Source organism: Zootoca vivipara, chromosome 1, assembly GCF_963506605.1.
Source record: "Zootoca vivipara chromosome 1, rZooViv1.1, whole genome shotgun sequence".
Lineage (NCBI taxonomy): Eukaryota > Metazoa > Chordata > Lepidosauria > Squamata > Lacertidae > Zootoca > Zootoca vivipara.
The window spans coordinates 47,806,464-47,825,311 of NC_083276.1; the positions used below are offsets into that span (position 1 = coordinate 47,806,464).

The 18,848-nt window shown below is 38.9% G+C and overlaps 1 protein-coding gene across 2 annotated transcripts in view; it reads right to left on the bottom strand.

Annotated features, from left to right (window-relative positions):
* Window positions 1–596: 596 nt before the first annotated feature.
* Window positions 597–18,848, bottom strand: part of PALS1 (protein associated with LIN7 1, MAGUK p55 family member) — a 54,189-nt gene continuing 35,937 nt past the window's right edge. Inside the window, exons 5-14 of one of the 2 annotated variants that reach the window (XM_035113883.2) lie at window positions 18,315–18,461; window positions 14,980–15,141; window positions 13,563–13,640; window positions 11,431–11,614; window positions 10,963–11,034; window positions 9,805–9,876; window positions 9,115–9,282; window positions 8,121–8,323; window positions 6,755–6,865; window positions 597–4,225 (exon numbers count right to left, since the gene is read on the bottom strand). In XM_035113883.2, coding sequence (XP_034969774.1) covers window positions 4,049–4,225; window positions 6,755–6,865; window positions 8,121–8,323; window positions 9,115–9,282; window positions 9,805–9,876; window positions 10,963–11,034; window positions 11,431–11,614; window positions 13,563–13,640; window positions 14,980–15,141; window positions 18,315–18,461 — 1,374 coding nt within the window. In that variant the 3' untranslated portion in view covers window positions 597–4,048. Of the gene's footprint in view, window positions 4,226–6,754; window positions 6,866–8,120; window positions 8,324–9,114; window positions 9,283–9,765; window positions 9,877–10,962; window positions 11,035–11,430; window positions 11,615–13,562; window positions 13,641–14,979; window positions 15,142–18,314; window positions 18,462–18,848 lie in introns of both variants that reach the window. The other variant, XM_035113874.2, reaches the window with a different exon arrangement.

Consider the following 18,848-nt stretch of genomic DNA (forward strand, 5'->3'; position numbering starts at 1 on the left):
CTGACGTTTTAAGCCATGTTAAAGATAAAGCAGGGTTGTTTTTAATAATCTCAGGAACACTCTGGCTTATTGGGACCATACTGGCTCCTAGAACCACTTTGCTCCTCCATGGTCTTTTTTTAGTCTTGTGCCAACTGTTCTCTGAACTCACACTTGTGGTTAAACTCTCTCTTACCATCCCCAAGCTGCAGCTAAGAATACATTGACTATAAACCTTATCGTTAGTGAGGAGAGAGCTTAACCAAGAGCTCAGCTCTGTGTAATTGGGGGAGTAAAAACCTCGTAGGAACAGAGATGGAATTTTTTTTTAAGAGGAGGCTGCAAAATCTGGGAACCCACACATTTCCACAGGCCATTCTGGTTGTGCAGTTGCCTTTAGGAACCAAATGACACAGCCAACTCTCTGCAACAAAAGTTACTGTGCGTGAAGCTGTGCCTATGCACTTCTGGGGAGCATAATCTGCCAAGATGGCGCACACAAAGGGTCTTAGGTACCATGCCCAAGTAGGCTTTGGAACACACCTTCCAACTCTACAAATAAGTGACTGCACTGACTGAGCTACAAGGGCAGGATCTGCTTGAGAGCTCAATACAAAACATTAGGTGCACAAGATTGCACTGATGAAGCTGAATGCCAGCAAGGCTTCAGGATAGTACAAAGAAGAGCTGGCTTTTGTTTCCCTGCCTTTTCTTAGCACATAGTGGCTTTAGGTTGTACCACCAAACCACCCCTGGCACTGGCAGCCAGCACAGCCTCATTGATGCAACTTGGAGCAATCTTGGTACTGCTTTCCATAACACTACAGTCTGCACACAAGCTGCAGCTGTTTTATACAACCCTCTATATTTATTTCCTGGCACAGTAGCCTGTAGTACTAAGCCACTAGGAAGTGAAATATATTACCTCACAGTTACATTTACAGTAGTTTACTTGAAGGCTAGGAATATTATTTTACATGTTTACATTATTGTGCAGTTTATAATAGCTCAAAATAGAGTGCAAATAGATGTCAAGCTTCAACCTGGGCGTTATGCAGAGATATTACCTTAAAAAGCTATTTTGTTATCCCTTGACCCTTTCTCTTTCAATTTTTTAAGAAATATCATTACAGTCATGGTTTGTTTACAAGGCATATCTTTCACTTGGTTAATCAAACATTTCCCCCTATTTAACTAGCCTAGAATAGAACAGCACTTGTTGCAAAGCTCATTATAATACACAATATAGTATCCTCTGAAAGAAGTTTAGGATTTTCTTCCCTCATCCAAACAGATATGCCCATTTTTCTGTAATTACAATATTGTGGAACATCCTTTTCCAAATGTCAGTAGTAGAGAAATTGACAGATATCAATTTAGTTACGGTATGATGGATAATTTCCGAAGGCCCTCTTAATTATTACTGTTTACCACAGTTGTATTTTTATAGCCAGAGCTTAGTGCGGATTTTTAGGCCACCACTCTTAACTCATAAAGGTCAGCAGGTGGCAGGCACATTTAATATATATAGTAATTTCTGCTTTTAGAAGACTATGTCCAATTAATTTCTTAATCATCTTAGAAATTCAGAAGGGGGATAGGAGAAACAATGGAGTTTTACTGTTAATACATCACTCTTTAACCAGTATAGTATGCCAAAACCAGAATCTCATATACTGTCCTAGAATGCCTCATGGATTACACCAGCATTTTCTTAACATTTAAACCTAAGATACTGATAGAGTTGTAGAATTATTTTACATGGCTGTAAAAGTACTTAAATTTAGACCTCATGGACACCAGCACCATAACTCTTAAGAGGATGAAAAATACATACATTTGGGTAATGCACAGACTATACAATGCAGATAAAACACTTTCCATTCCTTAACCATAGTTAAAGAAGTGGGAGCAGGCCATGGCACTGTGAGCTCTCTCCCTAGCCTTCCCTTTGTGTGTCGATTCTACCATCCTTAGCCACGAACCCTTCATCTCTGCACAATCCTGAACATTTGTTAAGTCTTGTAAGATTTGTAAACCACTTCAAATACTGATTCTGAATGCCAGCTTCACCATGGTTTAACAGTAGTGTAGACATAGCAAAGCATAGTTAAGACAAGGGAGGGAAGGGGATTTGTGCAAGAAAAAGGAAGGGGGAAAGGACTGAATAATCCCACAGCCCATTCCTGATCCCCTATGCATGCTTAAAGGGTGGGAAGCCTTACATCTGCACTAGCCCAGAGTTTCTGAATTTTGTTGTCTACTATCACATCAAAGCAAAGCAAGGAAGAAACACAACATTCATTTTTCTGCTTTGTATTCTAAGCAAAGTTGACAATTTGAGATAAATCACTATTTTTCAGGTTGACAGTGATACATAGATTATTCCATATCACTTCTATTTCCTACCCAAAGGCTTCATTGGATAGAGGCACATTGTTGAGTGATTTTACAATCTCTTGATAAATGTGCTATGCTTAAAGATCATATGCATATACTCTGCAGAGGAGGGGAGCTGTTGGTTGATTCCAGATTTCTCTTTTCACCCATGGCGGGGGAGTGGATCATAATACTAACAGAGGAATTTCAGTTATTAAATAGTATTACCCCCCTCCCCCCAATTCTCCATATGTCAATGTATACTACCGTATATGTTCAACTATGAACACAAAAAAGTTTCAATCCTGCTTGGATTTTCTGTTTAATCCTTCAGAGAAAAATATGAAAGAACATGGAAAGACTAATTCTTAACTATTAAGTTATATTCAACTACATGTTGAAGTAGTTCCAGTGTATGACAGTATATAAAAATAAAAGCTATGATTGAGAACAAAGAAAACTATTCATATTCACATTAAGGGTGCCACAAAGCAACAAAGCTAATCAGCTTTAAAGGCAGCTACAATTAGAGAAGTTTCATAAATGCAATAGCTGTAATATTTGAACCTTTATGGGTATTTTCAATTGCATATAAGGATATGCTGGTTCTAGAAACAAAACACATCAGATTCCTAATTTAGTAACATTCACATTTTTCCACTAGTTTTGTTTCACAACAGTATCAATTAAATCCAGGGTGATAACTGGGTTACTTAATATTATAAACTCCACTTTATAACTACCTACATGATCAACAGCCATGAGACACCTTGTGTCTAGGTATAAAAATACAAGAAAATATTCTAATATTCATCCCAAAGTCTGTTTCCTTGGTTATAAAAGACAAATTTACATTTTAAGGAAGCAAAGTATTCTTTAAAAAAATCCATATAAGAATTTCTATTTTCATAAAAATATAGCTTCCCATCTAAACTCTTCTATAGTCCCATGTGTTAACCGCGGCTCTCAATCAATTGATATAGCAAAGAGGAAAAAATTCATAAAATACTACATCTAAAATATCAGCAGATATATATATATATATAAAACCTTCCATAGGACTTACTGTTATTTAATTAGCTGTGAATCTGATTTACAAACTAACTAAAGACAAAAAAGTTTGAAATATTTACAATGTACACATTGCGATTAGATAATGGAATGTTTCAACAACCATTTGAAGCCCAAGAAGGCAACTTCAAATCAAAGTAGCCCCTTTATACATTTGAGAGTACTTGTAGATTAATTCCTTCATTCCCCTTGTAGGTATATTCCTTTATCCAATATTCTGTAAAGGTGTTTTTGCAAACTACCATCATGTCCGCAACATAATTAACTTAAAAATGTTAAATAACAACCAGTTTTTATAGTGATCAGGGACAGTATACATATATTTACCTTGAGAAAAAACTCTAGTCAGAAAAGGTAAATTTAAAGCAGCCGCTTGAAAGTATTTTCAAATGATTAAAAATGTAGTGGCTTGTTCAAAATGTCAATGTCTGGTAAAACGGTAGTGAAAGATCAGACATTCAAAATCACAGTAGAATGGTGTCAGACTGTATGAGTATTTTTTTTTAAAAAAAGCACACAGTTAATCCGTGCACACAGAAGACTAGAGGTTAATCCATCATCTAATATACAAGGTGAGCATTCTTCTACTGGCAAGGTCCTTTTCTTCCTTGTAACTGTTTCACCGTAGCCAGGAGGATGGAACCCACTGAGGTTCTGTATCAAGTTTGTTAATTAAACGAAGTAATTCTTGGTATGCTTTATCAATATCAGAATTCACAATAGCTGTATCGAAGTAATGGCCATTATTTTGCTCCATCTCTCTGGTTTTCTCTATAATTTCTCGAAGTTCATCAGGCTGAAATTTAAACAAAAATAAGTATATTATATAAACTAATATTTATGGATATATTACACAAAAAATGTCAGAGTCTTGTGAAAAAGCAGCATTAGATTGATTAGGGCGAAACAAAGCACAGGCAGGTCTGAAAGTCAAGCCACATGTATCACTAGAGCACAATCTTATAATCCCTGGGATAATGTCCCAGGGATCATAGGAATTTGCAGAACTCCCTTTTGCTGATAACCACGGTCATCTCCTCATTCAAAGCAAAGATCAGGACCTAAACAAGACTGTTGACTAAACCTACAGGAAAATCCCCATATGACCTCATAAAACCATCTGGATCCATTAGGGTTTGGGAGCAGACCTTCAAATATGATCCTTCACTCCTATGGAGGTTATAAGTCAAAATAGATCAGATGATGATCTGCCAATGACAGAATCACTACTGGCTCCCACAACATGGAAACAGTCCAGTGTTACAACGTCCAGTGGCCACAACGTTAGCCCAGTTATAGTTTCAGAAAGGGCCATGGTTGGCATGGAGGCCATAACATTCTGAGCTTCTTCAGATGAAGTAACTTTGGCATGAGCACTGAGGATTCCCAATACAAGCTGCCTCAAGGTCCTCAACACTATGTCCAAGATTACCTCCAAGAGCTTAGGGAGGGAGACTTTTAGGCAGCAAAATAGATGATACACCAATATAACCCCTGTCCTGTCTTGGGTTCCCAATACCAGGTATACACATGTAACCCCGATCACCTGTTAAACAGGATATCTGATCTGGGGGCTGAACCCCTAAAGGACAAATTACCCCCTAACCCATGGCCAAGCTTAAACAGCTGATGTGCTGTGAAACCTGGAAGATTCTATTTTAAACAGGGAACTGAATGCAACATTTAAGATAAATGCACTTTAGTGATCACCAACAGTCATGTCAGCCAGCTTAGATGGCTTCTGCTTTTTGCCCTGTTCTAAGCACAGTGGTGGTGCTGTGGGCTTGCCGATCAGAAGGTCGGCGGTTCGAATCCCCGCAACGGGAAGGCAAATGGTGTTCCCGTGCGCTGCTCTGGTTTGCCAGAAGCGGCTTTGTCATGCTGGCCACATCACCTGAAGCTGTACGCCAGGCTCCCTCGGCCAGTAAAGCGAGATGAGCACTGCAACCCCAGAGTCATCCACGACTGGACCTTTAAGTACAGTGGTACCTTGGTTTGCAACCACTTTGCATTACAACCATTTTGCATTTCCCTTTTTTTTGCATTTCCCTTTTTTTGGATTACAACCCATTTCTTTTGGGAGGCCCCATTGGCGAAAGTGCACCTTGGGTTACAACCTGTTTTGGTTTAGAACTGGACCTACGTAATGGTTTACAAACTTAATCCGTTCTGGAAGTCCATTCTTAAACCAAGGCGTGCTTTCCCATAGCAGTGGGGGACTCAATTTACAAATGGAACACACTCAACAGGAAGCGAAACATGTTCTTATTCCAAGGCAAAGTTCACAAACCAAAACATCTACTTCCGGGTTTGCAGCGTTATTAATCCAAGTTGTTCATAAACAAAGCCATGGGTAGGCAAACTAAGGCCCGGGAGCCGGATGTGGCCCAATCGCGTTCTAAATCTGGCTCGCGGGCGGTCTGGGAATCAGTGTGTTTTTACATGAATAGAATGTGTCCTTTTATTTAAAATGCATCTCTGGGTTCTTTGTGGGGCCTGTCTGGTGTTTTTACATGAGTAGAATGTGTGTTTTTATTTAAAATGTATCTCTGGGTTATTTGTGGGGCATATGAATTTGTTCTCCCCTCCCCCCCCCCAAAATAGTCCGGCCCCCCACAAGGTCTGAGGGACAGTGGACTGTCCCCCTGCTGAAAAAGTTTGCTGACCCCTGAACTAAGCTGTTCTTAAACCAAGATACCACTGTAATACATTGACAAACTAAAAATACTATCAAAAACAGCCGGCCAGCACCACCTGGTGGCAGAAACTAGGAAGAACACATCAAAACAGAGAATCCAAAAAGAAAAAATTCAACAGGAACTCACATCTGCCACACATTCCGTCTATAAATAAAGGGAAAACCAAGTAAAATAGGATTTTTTTCAGTAGAATTTGTAACCAATGCACATGTGAGTGGAAAAATTTCAGCTCATGCAAGAAGACCTCTACTTTCTCCATCCATGCTCAAATGCTAGAGGCTTTGGGGACTCTCAAGAGGAATGTGGCAGTTTCCTTGCTTGAAAGGGTGACGTGGTGTCAGCTTCCTCACCCCTCATATATATATTTACTTAGAAATGTCCCAATTCAGTTAGCACTCATCATATATTACTGATGTATATTTGGACACAAGCAGTAGGAGGATGTCATAACCCTGAACAGGAGCAGCAGAACCCACCAACATTGAATTCTGTGGCATAAAGTTAGGTCTGCAATCCTGCCTGTGTCTTCTCATACTCAATTTTGTGACTGCTTAGTGCTACACTGTTAGCATATTTGAAGAAAATGTGTATTGGAACACCAGGGGCTGAATACATGTGAATATTACCTTTGGATTTTTGCCCTCTTTGGCCAGTAGTGCACGAAGCCGCTCTTGTGAAGGTGGTGCAATGAAGATAATATATGGCTTCAAGTCTGAATTGCGAAGGCTCTTCAGTGACTGTTGGGAAATACAAATCTGTACTATTAATATTTTCATAAAACAAAGCCATAATTCATACCAATTATTGCCAATACAATTTATGCATGCAACATTATACATAAATGGTGAGTTTCTACGCTAATGATTGTGCAAGGCTTCTATCTAGAAAAGCCAGTTAGCTCCTGGAGAAACTAGCTTAACGAGTTACAACATGTGATCTCAAAAATCATTCCGTTGGGGCTGCACAAATAACCAAAAAAATGAACTTAAACTTCATGAACTACACAAGCTAGCAAAGAGATAGTTACATTGAAACTAGAGCTGAAAACTGCAACTGATACAGGGTAGCAGAGTCCAACCTTCCTAATAGTAGACCATGCTACTTATCCAGATGACAGTTCTTCTGACAGCAGCAAAATGAAGAAGACAACAGAAAAATGATGTAAACCTACATAATGAACATGTATGCATCTCTGCAATGCTAAAATGATTATGTGATCAGGAACTGTGAGGAACTGACTTTTATATTCTAATGACTCTAAATTTTTAAATTTGGACAGTCTACATTCTTACTATGAGTTGCTCTTTACGTGATGAATAATATAATATTCTACATCCTTGCTAAGTGTGGTTACAATAATTCTGCTATTTCTTCATATTTAGTCTTGAAAACACAGATAGCATAATCCAAGACTTAGCAGCATGTGGTCCACAGATGCCTTTAAATGACCTAACAAGATGAGGATTCTGAAGTCTAACATGACCACAGTGAAAGTGGATGAAGCATGAAGAACCTTTGATTATAGCTGCTTCTCACTGTGCATGGTGTTTGAAGTACACTGGTGATTGCTATGGTAAACACGAAATGTGAATGGGAGACTGAAAGCAAAATTATTGCATGTCCACTGCATGTTTAAGGATGCATATCTTCCTTTCACATGTCTACTGGGGGTAAGGAAAGTTACTATGGGGAGTTCTCAAAAGAGAAAACTGAAGAGTAATGTATTTAGGAATTAGTCTTATAAAAACTGCTCAGTACATATAACCACTGAATATGTAGAGTGGGCAACTAATGTGCAAATTTATTGCCTGCATAGAAGCATATTAGGGAAGTTGCATACATCTGATCTAGGAGAAAATCTATTGTATTCATAGACAGATTTCACATTTGTATCAAAACCAACTAAAATAAGGCCTTCATCAACAACACATTCTAACTGAACTACTGCAACACAAAACCTAGGATTTCAATGTGCAAAAGAACTTCTATTACCTGTGTATGGATATTTAAAAGACATATCTTTCCAGAATTGATCACTTGCCGGACAGAGTCTATGCTGGTACCATACAGATTCTTCTCAAATTCTCCATGCTCAATAAACTTTCCTGCTGCTATGTCGGCCTCAAATACTTGCCGTGATACAAAATGGTAATCTCTGCCAGCCACTTCATTGTCTCTCCTATTTCGTGTTGTATCTGAAAAGACCAGTAAACAAACCTAATTTAAGACTTCTGTGTCTTTTAACTGTTTTGAAGGCATTTTTGTTACGTCAGTTTGCAAGGTATGAAAAACAACCACTTGGAAAGAAACCCTTTTCAGCAGAATGTATAAGTGCAAAATTAACAATGTTGACCTTTAGAGTCTTTCATCCAGAAAGAATCGCAAACTCTTAACTGGGCTAAAAAAATAGTTCCATAATACAGCAGTCTCTGGCACATGTCCAACTGTGCATAACACATGTCCAGTCATGCAAATGTACTTCGAACAAAAACATGAAGCAGGGGATGTCAGATGCATCTGAAACTACAGGAGAATGCAAGGTAGCAAAATCACCTTCCTATAAATGATAATTTAACTAAGTTACTTCAATAAACTGCCTTGTTCTTATGAATGGGATCAAAGTAGTGATACAATCAAAATAGGGACTTTGTGGCAGAAGTCCAGGGCCCCACTCAGCAGAATAAGTAGAAGGGACCCAAAATGGAGCAGGGCTGCCTTACTACACTTTTAATTAACTTAATACACATCATCATCTAATGATGTGGGGGGAAGTGTTAGAATACCATTAAAAATTACATATCTGCATCACTGGATCAAAGGACATTTTTTATGGTAACTCCCTACATTTGTATTGGGGAAGAATTTACTAAAGCAACTTCCCTCCATTCTAAGGTATATAGTGTGGTACTGAACTGAACTTGCAAAAATGATGTATGGTCAGGCATCATAAAACAAGACAGTTATGTGCCCCAGCCTTTCAACTTACGAGGAACTGCAGAAGCAAATCTGTCAGCTTCGTGATTCATTAACCTTTGCCGAAGTTCATTTTGGCCACAGTTTTGTGGACCGATCAGGACAATGGGTCGCTTCCTATTTGCTGGTTGGTGATAAAGTGACATTTCCTCATAAGTCAAGATCTCCTCGTTGTCATAATCTTGAGAAAACAAGTCCAAAATAAGTATGGCATTTTTTGATTAGGAAGAAATAAACATGGGGTGATATTCAACTATATTTTACTCAGAGTAGGCCTGCTGAAATTAATGTACCTAACTGCCATGTTCATTCATTTCAGTGGGTCTATTATTAGTAAAAATGAGTTGAATACCTCAGAACAGCTTTAAAAAATAATACTTTTCTTGTTGTGTAATAGTTTTTTTGTTATCATTTCTTCACATTAATTGAATGCCAAAGGATCAGTGTCCAAAGCTTATCACTTCTAAAATCAATGTTTATTACAGTCACAGACCAGCACTTTACTTCTAAAACATACAAACCCATAGAAAATTTACTATTATAATCAGGAAAGAAATATTAGAAAACATTTTGTCCAGATAATATAGAAATAACTATGGGTGAATATTTATGCGCAATAATTTTAACACATCTTAAGCTGAAAAAATAAATCAGTTGCACTAACCAGAAAAAATATGGGAAGATAGTTGAAATCCCTTCTTACCGTCATTTTTATTGGCATTATACAGAACCTTTTTCCTTTTCTTTTTATTTTTCTTTGCACACCAAAGTTTCCCTAGAAGTTAAAAAATAGAGAATCAAAGTTGTCCAAATACGTAACTAAGATTCCAGCTTCAATCATTTATTTTATAAAGCATGTTAAATTGATAGCTGTTGTACACAAATTAAACACATGGCAGACCCTGCTCACACAGACTTACAATCTAAAGGAGGAATGGAGAATGTGTGTCACTTTAGATGCTGCTGGTCTACAACTCCCATCATACCTGATCATTGGCCATGCTAGCTGGGGATGATGGGAGTTGGACCAAAAACATGTGGCCACCCCGATCTCAAGGAACAGCTATGACATGTTAGGGAGGAAGAAAAAGTAAGTAAAGTGAATAAGCCATGGTGAAAGAAGTGTCTTAAGGAGGCACTTGAATATCAAAACAGAGGACAGTTGTCATATTGGAAATGTGATATCAATTTTTTAAAGAACTGGCTATACTAAATGCTAGCAAGAACAAGTAGAAGAAAAGTTCATAGAGGTTTGTACTCCCTACTTGGTCTGTATATCAGTATAGTCATACCTCGGGTTACAGACGCTTTAGGTTGCGTGTTTTCGGGTTGCACACCGCGCCAAACCCGGAAGTACTGGAACGGGTTACTTCCGGGTTTCGGTGCTTGCGCATGTGCAGAAGCACTGAATTGCGACCTGCGCATGCGCAGACATGGCACTGCGGGTTGCGAACGTGCCTCCCAAACGGATCACGTTTGCAACCCGAGTGTCCACTGTATTAAGGAACTGTTACTTCTGTCTTCTGTCAATGGGACCACGCAGGCAAAACTATTCATTCCCTTGGTTATTTATCCTTTTAATTTTTTTAAATGTACACACACACCCCTACTTGAGTACAATACATCCATATATGTAATCGAGGACAGAGCACATGGTACCACTTCTCGGTTCTACCTGAGTCAAAGTGGCTAAGTCACACTCAGAATAGACCCATGGAGATCAATTGACTTGTCTGCTGATTTCAGTGAGTCTACACTGAGTACATTAACTTTCACCCAAAGAGTTGGATATAATGACAGTATCTGAGTTTCTTTTAAGATTATTAGTTATCACAGGTATTTCATGCAGATTTTCAACTACCTGATTTTTCTGGTTCTTTGTCTTCCTCTATAGTTTGCTTCATAGCTTCTCTTTGTTGCTGAAAACTTTTCCCTTAATGATAGAATACATTTAATAATTAGTAATGAGAAATTATTGCCATTTCAGAGTACACCACTGTTTTAAGAATGATCACATTTCAAAATGGATTGAGATTTTGATACCTCTAAGCGCTTTGAGGAAGATAATCCCACAATAAGAATTCTTCTCATACCTCTGCATCGGAGTTCTTTCATTTTGCTTTTGTTTTTAAATGCCAAAGTCAAAGACATCTACAACATTAGGATTCCTGCTGGGAATTTGGTCACATCAGTAGTCTCAACTCACCAAAGGAGGAGACTATGCAACAACAATTCAAAGCAACATCCCAGTAGTTCAACAACAATGGTACCTGGAACTTCTTTGTAAAAACATATTCAATATACACATAAATATTCCATGATTAAATACCTGGAATGAGGCCTGCCAAAGGCTGGTTTTCTTCATCTCCATCTCGATAGGCCTGCCACCAGTTTGGATCTTCTTGGCTGATCACATGGAGTATATCTCCCTTTTGAAAGGATAAGCCTAGCTCTCTGCATGGGACATAGGGGTCATCAGATGGATCATAGTCAAAGTGAGCTTTCACATGGATCTAGAAAATAAAGAGGTATAAACATAAATATGGACTGGAATTGCAAGTATTAATCTCTGACAATATGTTCCTTTTGTGTATAAGAGATCCCACTTTCACTTCAAATACAGAATGAAGAGCTCAAGCATAAATAAAAATACAAACTACTGGTATAGAAGGCTATTAAAAATTAGGAACAATTAACTGGGCAGTAAGTAACTTGGAAATAGCAAGAGGGGTTTCCCCTCTACAACTTAGACTTGAAAAGGCAAATTTAAATCAGAGAGACCAAAGAGAGCACTAATTTTCTATTCTCTGATCACCTTCAAAGGAAAGTTTGCTTCTGCCCATCTCCAAAACAGCCTAAGCCACTATGAACCTAAGCCTAAGTGAACTCAAGCTGGGTCTGCCTGCTCTCCTGCTTAACTATCCCAAGCAACTTGTCCCAAGCAAGCTCCAACCAGTTTCTCCATCCAAACTGTCAGGGAAAGTGCAGCATTACAAAGCTGCGACACATGTACATGCACGTGGGAGATGGCTAGGAAAAGTGTGCTCCAGATACTTCTGTGCACTCATTATTAGCAAGGTGTTTTTCCCCAAGCACAATCAACCAAGTAACACAGAGATGGCAAACAGCTAGAACAAACTTTCTTGTAGCGAACAATACCAATTTTAAAATAAATTTGATACGTGTTATGAAAACACTGATGATGGATGTTTGTCCCTGCTCCTCCCCCCCCCACTACTTTCATTTTTAATGAGAAGTCATTCTGCTTACATAGGGTGGGGTGGGAAATGTCACTCTGAGCTCAATGGAAGGGCACTTTCATGCGTAACTATAGTGGCACAGAAGAAAGTGGGGGAAGGCGCAGGCAAATGAATCTCAACTGAAAGCACACCCCAGATCAAGGCATATACAACTATCACTACAGAAACAAGACACTTAACAGCAAATATCTAAGGAGCTTACGGAATAAAATCAATACAACAAATGTGATGTCTGCTCTCAGAATCTAGTATGAAAACCTTAGTTCTTCACTAAGACATAAGTAAACACTCAAGACATTTCTAAACTGAAAGGTTCCCTGCCTAAAGCTGATGCAATTTTGAGATGAAAATGAAGATGGTTTGTATCAGAGGGTAATGTAGAACCTGAAATGGGATAAACAAGTAACTGATTGTACTAACAAATTATGTGCATGAAAATGGTCATTTGCACAACAGGGCTTCCTTCCCCTTCTCTACTGGCCACTGTGCCCCCCCCCCAAGCCTCCTGTGGAATCAGGGGACTGCAGGGAAGATCTGGGATATAGTACAGGGAGAGTTAAAAATCAGATGAAGATAGCTTGTATTAGCAGCACATGACATGCTAGAAACATCTGTTGTGTTTAACAGCTCACATCTAATCACCCAGAAAGCCTTTTGCTCCATCATTCAATCCTTATCTACTTTTCTCCTGCCTCTTAAACAGGAAATCTTTCTCGCTAAAGACATCCCTCTAATATTCCCAGTCACTCAAAGGATTATAAGTGTCCCAATAAGTGTCCCAAAACCCATTTTTTTGCTCCCCCTCAAAAAATGCCTAGGTACTGCTTGGCAATGCCAAGGATAAGAATAGTTTGATTATTCTCCTTACTTCACATAACAAATTGATTGCCTGTGTCATGTACTCTCAATAGGTCAAAAAGTGATGTTATGGTAGGGTTGCCATACATCTTGGATGTCCAAGACGTAGCCAGAAAACCACAGTTGGAAGCAGTGTCTGGACGTATGGCAACCCTATGTTATGGGACAGCTGCCACCAACATTTTCAAAATATCTTCTTAAAGCATGGCTAAATTAAATGTAGTCTATTATTCCGTGAAGGAGACACACAAGACTTCAATAGCAACAAAAAGAGAATATAAAACCGACTGAACACCTGCAATTAAGGTAAGTTATATACTGTAAATATGCCAAAAGAACATACCACTGTCTCTTTTGTGGGTGGTGGCTTACTCTGCTGACTGGGAATCAGGACAAATGTCAGCGTGCCGTGCATGTCCGCCTGTGAGGAAAAGCACATTCATTAGTAACTGACAACTTAAAAACAGCCTTGAAGTTAAGACACTCGCTCATGGTGAGCAACAATGGGTTGGGGGGAGGGGAGGGGAGGGGAGGAATTTCAAGCTGCTGCTCTTACAGGTCTTTCTTCTCCCTGAACTCTAATCTTAGTTTCCCTACCTCTATTTGGAAGTGCTTTAGCATATTTATGTGACAAATAGCCTCCACTTTTCTGAAAAAAGCCTGGTCCCCAAACAAGGAGATGAATGGCTGCACATGCTTCAGGTCACCGTTGAGACAAAGAATGCTTGATTAAGTGGACTCTGGTATAACCCAGGAAGGCAATTCTTGTGCTTTATGTCTCAGTCTCACCTCTTAATGTCAACAGGTATGGCTAGCCCAGACACTACACCCATAAGTAATGTGCCAGGCTAGGTAATGTTAGAATTAAGTCAGATGGTGCTCCTAGGGCAGCACAATTGGAATTTACTAAGGAAATGAAAATGACACCCAAAGCCAGGTTGATGCAGCTTTGTAGCTGAAGCCAGTCCATGGGATTTATTCAATTCAAAGCTGGCTGGACAAGAAGTACATGGAACCTTCTGGGGTGCCAGGTTAAAAGAAGAGTTGGACTTTGATCATTTCCTAGTATGTCCTAATACAAACTTGGAACATTTCCTAGTATGTTCTGGCATATTCAGGAACAGGTGGTGCAGAACAATCCAAATTCTAGACATAAAAGTCTCATACAATTATACATAAGTAATATAATCCTAAATACTTTTATAAAGCCCTGCTTATATAAAATGTCTCACTCCTAGGACTTCACTCTGCTACACCTCTGGGAAAGAAACATTTCAGAACTGATGAGCAAGTACAGTGGTACCTCAGGTTACGGACGCTTCAGGTTACCGACTCCGCTAACCCAGAAATAGTACCTTGGGTTAAGAACTTTGCTTCAGGATGAGAACAGAAATCACGTGGTGGCAGCGCAGCAGCAGCGGGAGGCTCCATTAGCTAAAGTGGTAGCTCAGGTTAAGGACAGTTTCAGGTTGAGAACGTACCTCCAGAACGAATTAAGTTCTTAACCCAAGGTAGCACTGTATTAACAACCCTGCAAGCTGCTACCATTTGTGCTGAAGGCAATTTCAGGAGGTTGTCCTCCTCTGACCTTAGAAACTGTAACAAGACATAGGCTGTCTGATAGGTATGCAGGGGTCAAACATTTTAAGCATAGCTGCTGGCAAAACGTATCAAAGCCTGAACTGGAATTTAACAAATTTAAATGCACAAGTCGGATCATAGTAAGTAGCAGAATACCATGAAAGCAAGGCTCAACATACCAGTAAATCAAAAACCTCATTAACATCCTTTCCACGAATTTCAATTCCGTTAATTTCCAGAACTTCATCACCTTCATGCAACAGCCCACTCTTCTCTGCAGCACCTCCCTTCACTATTCGACTAATGATGACTGAATCCATTTCATTGCGTACTGTAGCACCCTGCATAATTAAAAGTGATAATTTAAAAGTGTCAGAAATTTTCTATAATTGTGGTGCAGTGGATAAAGTAGAACTGGGAAGACACAGTTTCAAATCCCCAATCAGTCTTGGGCCAGTCTACATTAGGAAGAACTTCCTGACAGTAAGAGCTGTTCGGCAGTGGAATTTGCTGCCAAGGAGTGTGGTGGAGTCTCCTTCTTTGGAGGTCTTTAAGCAGAGGCTTGACAGCCATCTGTCAGGAATGCTTTGATGGTGTTTCCTGCTTGGCAGGGGGTTGGACTGGATGGCCCTTGTGGTCTCTTCCAACTCTATGATTCTATGATTCTATGATTCTATGATTCTAGTCTAACTCACTTCATAAGACAATGTATGCTGAATACTACCCTGAACTCCTGATGATGGGCAGAGCAGAAATATAACCAACAATAAATAATATTTCTGAAAATACAAGTTCTCTACAGTTTCTAAGGAATACAGTATAGTATAGTTAACACATCAGAAAAAAGTCTAAGAGAAGACAAAAACAACAGAACGAGCCTGAATAAGCTTTTCTTATTCAGCTGGATACTGTGCAGGGAGGTACAGTATCCAGCTCATCAAAACATACTCTTCCCATTTTTAGTTGGGATTTTGAAAGCTTCTCTTCTTAATGAATTTTAATTATTTATTTAGACTGTTTTTAAGCTGCTCTTATTGCTATCTTCTTGTGCTTCTATATGATATGGCATTTAATAGATTTATTACTATTATTCTGGATTTGTTAGCCACACTGACATTTGAAGAAGAGAATGTGAAATGATCATGCAATCACTATTAAAACATTTAATGAATGCAATTAAAGGAACAAGACAGGGAGGGTCTTAGCCTTACCTGCAGCACCTCATGTAGTAATGGTGCTGCTAAATCAAATCTATGCTAAGGACCTTGCCTTGGGTATTTTGTTGTAACCAATCTTTTTTTATTAAAGAATGTGTTACATTAGCATCAATATTTGTGGCTCAATGAGTTAAAATCTGCCCTTTCCTTTTGTTGCTATATACCTGTAGTCAAGGACAGTTACCCACAGCGTTGAAGGGGGACAAGGAAAGGATCATTTCATCCCCATGAAGTGAAATATCATTATTCCTTCTGATCCACAACACCAGAAACCTTGTTTAGATGGTGATGAGGGTTGAGCCATGATCAGGTCCTAATGGAACTACCAAAAGGTGCAGCCTAGGCATGCTTGCTTATTGATCTTTGTTATAAATTACCACATGGAAATTCTGAAATGCATAAAGCAGTGAGGAAAATACTAGTGTATGAAGAAACACAGTAGCACTACCAAATCTGTAACTTAAATTCGAAATACTGTAGCTTCAGTCACTGATCAGATTTGAGAGGTACATTGTGGAATACAGGAACAGGCAATTAAGTTCAATTTTCCAATAAAAACGTCATTCTACAAACAAGCAAAAATGAAAACCACCACCTAGATCTTCCAACAATAGGATATAATTAAATTTTCAGCATAGCCTGAGAACATGAGCCATCAGTTTCATGTGCCATTCCACAAAATCAGTGGTACAGTAGGAGTGCTACAAATTAATGCTCTTGCACTATAGATTAAAAGTGGAACTGCAATTGATCGTCTATTCTCCAAGATGTCTACTTCATCTTAAAGCGTTCATCTCACCTTAAAGTGCAGGAATGAAATAGCTATGTGGGCAGTATTGCTCCCTCTCATTTCTTATCACCGCACACTCATTCTCTCAATGTTTTTGAAGCTGTTGCTTCTGAGACATTTTAGTAGTGTGCATGAGGAAGATACGATTTGTGGCTTGGGGCGGTATGTGTATGTACATCAATAAACCTTTGACAACCCAGTCTTTTTGCCAGCTACAGCATCCTCTCCTTGTTAGAAGTGTCAAAAGCTGGAGAGTTAGGCCTGAAACCACTGCTGTTCAAAGCTGCTCCTGAGTGCATTAAGTCGTTTTTTAAATTAAAACCCCCCCCACTTAGTTGTGCTATTTCACCATGGAAAACTGAAACAATTGTGCCATGGTACGACTGAGGCCCTGTACATGTACATACAGATACACATATAAAGAGTGAGCTCTAAGCAATGCTTTGTACATTGTGAAGGGAGGTAAGCAGGTTAAAGAAAAATCTGCTTAGAAACTTGGACTCCTTTATTCCTAATCCAAGATGGCAGGAAAAGGGAAGGCTGGCAGCAACATCTTTTCATTTTTCAAAAAAAGAATTGCAGATGATGGTGACTGTTATGGGACATTGCTCTATATGGAGAGGGGAGGCAGATCTCTTCTCTTCCCAGCTCCCTCCCTTTCTGTTTGTGGGGGGCAAACCTTCTCATTGTTTTTTCTAGGAGAATATAAGGAAGAGAGAAGATTCTGAGGAAAGCCTCCCACCCTGTACCTGTATTAAATTTTTTTTAAAAAAATCAGAGGTGCAACTGCAAGTTGTCTTTAGAGTAGGTATTATTTCACCCAAGAGGCTACCAGCAGCAGCCAGATTCTCTTTATTAACAGTTATCCAGTCTGATTTGGTACCTTTATGGAGAGCACAGCCACAGGTTTTTAGAGCTGTGTGCTGAGACTTTATTCAATAACAATGGACAATGGAGAATATAAGACATTTCCAGAAGTGGTGAGAAGGGTGTGGCTGGAGTGATGTCTTAATCGACTATGAATAGATTAGAATACACTGAGGACCATAATGTAGGATTTAGATAAGTTATTATCTAAATTATTAGATAATATTATTATCTAATAATTTAGATAATAACTTATTATCTAGATAAGTTATTATTCAAGACAAGATATTATATCATACAAGATTGTATCTTGTATTTCATTTGTAGTTTGAGATTTTTGTTTCTATATACTGTCATATAGATGAATGCAGACTAGGAAAATATGGGAGGATTACAAACGGATCACAGTGTCATGTAGGTCAACTGTAGAATTTCATGAAGGAGGCATGTCAATTGCACATTAAAAGCTTAATCTGGGATCATCCTAATAAAAGTTACTTGCACCTGTCCTTTCTTATATCTGTGTCAGCATTTTTTTTAAAGATGAGAATGTGCCACAGAGATCAGACCGAGTAATACGAAAGTACTATGGTATTCATCTTTTTACAGTACATTGGCTCTCTTGCCTCAGTATACTCACCAATGGAATATCTCTAGCCTTTTCAATGCGAACTATTTTAACTGTCTCTCCTCCATACAGACCTACATTCTCATAAATCTTTTCATCCGTCACTGGCTCTGGTTGCATTTCCTGCTCAGCAACTTTATCATGAGCCAACAGCAGTGCCTAGTGTAAAACAAACAGTGCCATTTATAGAAAGTGATATTCACACATTAGAGGTAATTTGTTATAAGTGGGACACTTTAAAAATTCCAAGCAGATAAAGATTCAATGTGCAGGCTATGGTCCAAGGCAGTCATATCATACATGTTGTCTCTTGCTTTCAGTGTGGATGGGTAGCTAGATAACAGGGCTATAACCAATAATTATGGTTGAATGAACAAAGGATTGTGCTTTCATAAATGCAGGCTGTGACCATTAATACAACAGAAAATAGCCGTTGCCCATTTGTTATCGTTTTAATTTTTAATTGCAGTTGTCCTGTGAAGGCATAGCACATGAGGCAGCTGCACGTTCCTCATGAGATATTTGACTTATACCTGTATCTTACTG